A 6,828-nucleotide genomic window follows, 5' to 3' on the forward strand; every position below is an offset into this window, starting at 1 on the left:
TAGCCTATATTTTCTCCTCAAAACAAAATCTTTCTAAGATTTTTTTTGCAGCTCCATTGTCTTCTAAGCTTGTTTTTCCTTTCTTGTTCATACTTAATATTCTGATCATGTGCAAACGATAGCTTCTCCAAGAAATAAGGTATGATGGCATTTAATCATGATATATAATTCACTTTTTATATGAACCGAGGTAAAGTGTTTTTTTACTAGAACTATTGTTGTTTATTGATATGTTATGTGATACTAGGACGATCTCATGCGCATTACCTCTGAATACTATTCTCCACTTATCATTGTTGGCGATCATTATTAGTCGATACTAGCATTCATCGTATCAGTTCACTTTACCTCTGAATACTATTCTCCACTTATCATTGTTGGCGATCATTATTAGTCGATACTAGCATTCATCGTATCAGTTCACTTGATGTTCCAAAATACAAATCCGTAGTTTTTATTAGAAATTTTAGTTATATTTCATTTTAGGTTTCTTGAAACGTATAAAATATTTGTTGTGTGCTAACACTTTCTTTTCTCCATTTCAGGAGTGATGGATGAGTTAGTAGATCATGATACTTTGACTCCAAATAAGAATAACAATAGTCTCGAAACACCACATGAAGGGATGCAATTTAATAGTTACGAAGAAGCCAGAGAATATTATACTGAATATGGACGGCACAATGGTTTTACCGTGCAAGTTAGATCAACAAATAGAACTCGTAGAGGTGTGGAAGAAGTGACAGCAGCTTACATGGTATGCTCGAGGGAGGGAAACAAAGTAAAAGTTAGCAATATAGAAGGGGTGGACAAAAAAAGTAGAAGTTGCAACACTATACAGTGTGGCTGCACATCAAAGATGCAAATCCTTCTTAACGAAGAAAATAATATGTGGGTGGTGATGGCATTTTCAGATGAACACAATCACAAGTTTGTGTCACCACGAAAAAGAATGCGGATGCGATCCAATAAATGCATGCCAGGAGGAGTAAAGGATCTTGCAGAAAAGTTCAATATACAAAACCTTGAAGTCGGAAAAATTCCTGCAATCCTTGAGGGTCAAAATATTGGGTTTAACAAAAGAGATTGTTGGAATCATTTACGGAATGTTAGGCATAAAAATTTGGAACTTGGAGACGCCCAGTCTGTAATTGATTATTTACACAAGAAACAAGGTGAGAATCCTCAATTCTTTTATAGAGTCCAAGTTGATGAACATGGTAGAGCTGTTAACTTCTTTTGGGTAGATGCGAGATCACGTTTGTCATATGAACAATTCGGGGAGGTATTTTTTTTCGACACTACATATCGAACAAATAAATATGAGATGCCGTTCGCACCATTTACGGGGGTCACTATTATCAAACTATCCATTTTGGGTGTGCACTTTTGCAGGATGAGACTGAACCTACATTTTTATGGTTGTTTAGTATCTGGCTTGAGGCTATGGGAGAACAACATCCTTTAACCATCATAACTGATCAAGATTCTGCAATGGCTGGAGCTATAAAAAAGGTTTTTCCAAACACTCGCCACCGTTTATGCCTTTGGCACATAAAGAAAAAATTCCCATAAAAACTATCACACATTTATTTCAAGAAGTCCAAGTTCAAGGACGATATGAAAACATGTATTCATCATACTTATAAAGTACAAGAGTTTGAGGAAAGGTGGAAAAAGATGATCATGGAGTTTGGTTTAAGTGATAATGAATGGCTAACGGATTTATATGACATACGAGAATCATGGGTACCTGTATACCATAGAAATACATTTTATGCATGTATGAATACAACAGGTCGCAGTGAAGGCGTAAATTCCTTTTTCAAATCGTTTGTCTTGTCAAAAACCAATCTCAGGGAATTTGCGGTTCGCTATGACCAAGTAGTGAAAGAAATTTTTGATAAAGAAGATGATGAAGATCTTATATCAGAGCATACTGACCGGATTATTGACGAAAGAAATTTGATACTGAATCACGGTGCTAAGATATACACTCGCAATATATATAACAAGTTCCGCGGACAAGTATTATAGACAATGCGTTTTAAGTCGGAAGAGATAGAAAGAGGGGACGATTTTAACACTCACTTAGTAACATCCAAGATTGGTTTTCCGCAAAGGTTCACGGTAAAGATTAAGCCGGTTACGCATGAGGGATACTGCGAGTGTCAGTATTTTGAATTTAAGGGACTACCTTGCAAACATGTGCTCAAAGTTCTGATGAAGCTGGAGGTAGATGAAATACCACCTCATTTCATTCTAAAAAGGTGGTTGAAAGGTGCCAATTCATTTAGGATAATAAATGAAACTTCACTCTCTCAAAATTATGAGAATTCTGAAATATTTAGACTTAGCCATCTTTGTCGAAGTCAACTCAGTTGTCATGTTTGGCTTCAAAGTCAGATGAACTCTATAAAATGGCAATTGCTGGCATTGAAAAGATTTTTGCGCAGATCGTAGATGAACATAATAAGTCAGTAGAAGATCGTAAAACGACTCCAGCTTCAAGCTCTAAAATCCAAGAAGCTACTGAAATTGAAATAATAGGTCAACCTATTGTCGGGGATCCACATATATCTCAAATGAAAGGTAGACCTACAGATAAAAAAAGAAAAGTCGGTAGCGGTGGAAGAATGTTAAGTTCAGTGGAAGTATCGTGTCCCAAGATGAGAAAATGCTCCTTATGTGAGCAACCTGGGCATGACAAAAGAAAATGTCCAAAAAAGGTGGATAAAGAAAAATTAAAAATTGTTGAACCATGTAAGTATACACAGTAAGTACCCTCAATTTGGATACTGTTTTGAATAGTTTCAAAAATAAAGTGTTCAAAATGTTTAATGTTAACGTGCAGGTTCAAGCAACGGGAATGCCACTTCACTTTAAGATAAGATTTTGGGATATATGCAGAGTTTAAGATTAAGGTATACAAGTCTTGTTAGAGCATTTAATTTAGCTGAATCATTAATTTTCATTTCATTCCAGTTATGTTTAGCGTGCAATTAAAACACAAGCACTACAGGGGAACAAGTGAACAGACACAGAAAAAAACCGAAGAGACGACGTGTCTGACAGATAATCAGAGTAACTTGGCTTATTGTGTTTTGGCAATCGTGGAAATGTCTTAATACAATTATATTTTGTCGTTTCAGGGATTAATGAAAGTGTTTCCAAAGCTGCTATAGGCATGTAGCGGTGCTTGGTGATCTAGCTGATTCATATCGAGTCCAAAGATGAAGTCCTATATTCTTCAAGAAAAGTGTCTTTTGTGTTCAGTTTTAAAGAAAATGTCTTGGTAATGGCATCTATTAATGCAATATTACTTTGTCTGTGTTTGCAGTCATATATGCACTTCATATGACGGTGTCTGTATTTGTAGTCATATTATATATATGAACTTCTGTACGGCTTTTGGTTTTTAATACTGCTCATGTATGGTATTTTCCCGAGTTTTGTTCAACGTTTTTTTTTTAAATGCTCAAATCTCATATGTTTTGCTTGTGTACAAACATCAAGTTCGAGCTATAGCAATTATTCCTCCTGAAGTAATATTCCTCCAAAGTAATATGTATTCTCTGAGTCGTGCTATCGTTTGTTGGAGGCGTGCTTTGTTAAGAACCCCATTTGCTGTCAGTCCAACAATTATTCATCAGCTTTTACTTCCAAGATTTGTTGGAGGCGTGCTTTCTTAAGAACCCCATTTGTAAAAACAAGCGAATACTCCTCAAAAGAAGTTTAAAGTATGGGGATTACTTATTATTGTCTAGGGTAGCTATCGTTCCGCATATTAGAATGCTAAAGTATGAAGAACAAGGAAGAACAACCGAAGAAGACGATGGAGCTGTAAAAAGAATCTTAAGCAAGATCCGAGGAGAGGAGAAACTATAGGCTAGATCTTTTTTTTTTCCTTTTCTGTTTTGAGATTTTATTTGGCTCGGCTAATTAAGCCGAATAGAAGGAGCAAAAAAGTAGTTACATTACCACGTCATCAAAAATCTGTGCCCTTTGATTGTCTTCATCTAATGTTCCAGCAGTTTTGTCAAACCCTTTTGTTGTAGGATCCCGATCCTTGAGATTTTCCCCACATTTAGACTTCAAAAAGAGTGGAATTCCGTGTACCCTAAAAGTCTTAGTCCATTCGAAAATATAAAATTTTCACTGTTTGGGAAAAATATGACCTAAAAATTTATGTCTGCGCACCAGAAATGGTGACGTACATAGCTACATGATGAATGCAGTCAAAAAATATTTTGGAGTGTACTAATAGTGTGTCATATTATTTATGTTGATCAATTATTTATGTTGATCGGTCAAAAATACAATATCCGAGAGTTTTTTTTTGTTTTTTTTAATCCGATAGTTTAGTAGGAGCGTATCCCCGTCCTTGATTGGTCAAGTAGTCATAGGCGAGAATCTCGCGTCCTGGATCATTCTACTAGATTCTTAGAGGACTAGTTGACCAAAAACGTTGTGAATAGTCTACTATGAGGGGTAAAAAGGGTAAAAATACATCGTAAAAGTCCAAAACATTGCTTTTGAAATTTTTAATTAAGGAATAATAAAACCACATAATTGGCTTCATAGTTGTCGGTAACTTCTCTCGGTTTTCTGGCATGAATGTTGATTTCTTTTTATCTTTGGAAGTTTAAGAAGTAGCATCCAAAAATCCATTATACAACTTGAGGTGTGTAGCTTTACCTACCTAACTAGAAAAACCTTTTATGGAAATCAAAAAGCAAATAAAAGAAGGAAAAAAAAACACAGTGAAAACTACTTTTTTTAGAAAACTGATTTTTGTATAGACTTGGTCATTCTATTTCCAAGAAAGCACTTGTGGATGAGATGTTGCCTCTCTGAATTTTAAAAAACGGCATCCTAAATTCTGTAGTTTTGAGTTGAAATTAGATTTATTATAGAATGATATCAATGCTTCTTCGGTAAGCCAGGAATCAGCTTGGTTGTATAAACTGATAAAAAATCAAGGAAATTCCTGGAAGATTTTTTAGAAATTTTTGAATGCAAAAGCAGCCTTGACTTATGTAGCTAGTGCAAAGCTAGTAATTTAATTCATTACTATCACATCCCAAATATGAAACTATCACATCCCCAATATGACTCTTTGTCAAGTTAATGGGTTTGGATGTCCAACAAATTTTCATGGTTGTACCAAAACCTAGTCTGTAATTCGTTGCACGCTGAAAATCTGATTCACATCCAACTCATTGCTCCAGACACTCATCCGTAAAAATACAGTTAGGCTGGTTAAAATCTACGGATTCAGGGCGCTCACCCCTAGTTCATATAATTTCTAAAAAATAATCTCCATGCCTAAGATTATTTATCTAACTTCTTATGAGCTTCCGAAGAAACCAACAATAGAGAATAAGGAAGTTTTCTCCTTTAAGATACTCCCTCCGTCCCAAATTAATTGAGCGAATTGGTTTTAAATTTTGTCCATAAATAATTGAGCTATATCACTAATCAAGGGGGTATTTCTAAGACTACCCTTTGAATTGATTGTTGTTATTATAAGAAATATGTATAATTTGATAGCCATGTTTATATTCGTTATGTAGGTGTTTTAAATGATTTTCAACGCTATAAAGTTTACGAAAAACCTTGGTATAGTTTAAGAGATAAATCATTTTTAAGTTTTACTAGTTATCATCCATAAGAATATATGCAAACTACATGTGCAAACTACAAATAGCTCGATTATTTTAGAACGGAGGAAGCATTTAGTGTAAAGGAATATTTAATTGTTTGCAACTAAAACCGAAACTTTTTTTCATAAAAGAGGATAACTCCTCAAACTTACATAGTTAACATACGTCTTCTGATGAAGTCGTTTGTGTTCATGACTTGTACATTCTAATTTTGGATGTCTAAATAGTTCATAATGGCTAAGAAACTTTCACCTTTCCAATTATTTTGGATAGTGAATCTATTACAAAAAAACTGATAAGTTTGCTGTCCAAATGATATTGAATCTACTTGTTAATACAAAAGCCATAGCTTTAAAATTTATATCAAAGTTTGAGTTGTTTCTAAGATCCGAGCTTTGTTTGAATCTTCTTTCTCTAGCTTCAGCATACATTCCTATCAGCAACTTGAGAGTGGGTTGCGAATCACTTTGAAAAATGATATGGTAACCACTCATTTCAACTACGCAATGAAAAGCCGCCTCTGCCCCTGCTATTTCTAACGTTCTCTAGTGGTACAATTTCTCCAACTACCCCTAGCTTCGATAGTTCTTCCCGCAAAATGAATCATTGTTAGTCCAACTCCCGAACTAGTCATAGGTTCATGCATGGATAAAGCTATGTTTATCGTCATTGCCATGTATCCTAAATTTCCCTGGGGTTGGCAGCTAGTAACAATCAATGAGTCATCATTTAGCGGATTGTAATACAAGGTTTGTATGATATCGTATTCTTTTCTATTAACCCACATATAACTATTAATGAATTTAACTATCTTCCTTCTTGTTACAATACTATTTTGAATTTATTTTTTGAATACACGATTACGTCTTTCTTTCCAAACATGCCATGTTACAATACTACAAAAAACCTTCCATTCAATTACATTGTTTTCTCTATCCACTTGAGTAAACCAACCATTTAATCAATCATGAAAAGTGTTAGCATTTTGCATTACATTGTCAATATCAAAATTAAGATGCATTCTTACCTGTTTTGTGAAGTTGCATTTTATGAATAAATGAGTAAGAGATTCATCCTCTACATTACAAAGTTTACAACATACATCTATTTCTGGTATTATAGCAGCAACTCTCACACTATTTGGAAGTATAGAGTGTGCTGC

General features: G+C 34.6%; 1 protein-coding gene across 1 annotated transcript; it reads left to right on the forward strand.

Moving 5' to 3' along the window:
- The first annotated feature begins 550 nt into the window (after window positions 1–550).
- On the forward strand, window positions 551–1,816 carry LOC113275299 (protein FAR1-RELATED SEQUENCE 5-like). The gene is made up of 3 exons (XM_026524784.1): window positions 551–1,285; window positions 1,396–1,515; window positions 1,799–1,816. The coding sequence occupies exons 1-3, from the start codon at window positions 551–553 to the stop codon at window positions 1,814–1,816; spliced, it is 873 nt and encodes a 290-aa protein (XP_026380569.1).
- Window positions 1,817–6,828: the final 5,012 nt, after the last annotated feature.

Source organism: Papaver somniferum, chromosome 1 (genome assembly GCF_003573695.1).
Source record: "Papaver somniferum cultivar HN1 chromosome 1, ASM357369v1, whole genome shotgun sequence".
Classification (NCBI taxonomy): Eukaryota; Viridiplantae; Streptophyta; class Magnoliopsida; order Ranunculales; family Papaveraceae; genus Papaver; species Papaver somniferum.

Bases quoted from the DNA above. Each gene is read 5' to 3' on its own strand.
- LOC113275299 (XM_026524784.1), top strand. From the start codon at position 551: ATGGATGAGTTAGTAGATCATGATACTTTGACTCCAAATAAGAATAAC. The intron at 1,286-1,395 runs GTATTTTTTTTC...GCACTTTTGCAG, and splicing joins CATATGAACAATTCGGGGAG to GATGAGACTGAACCTACATT.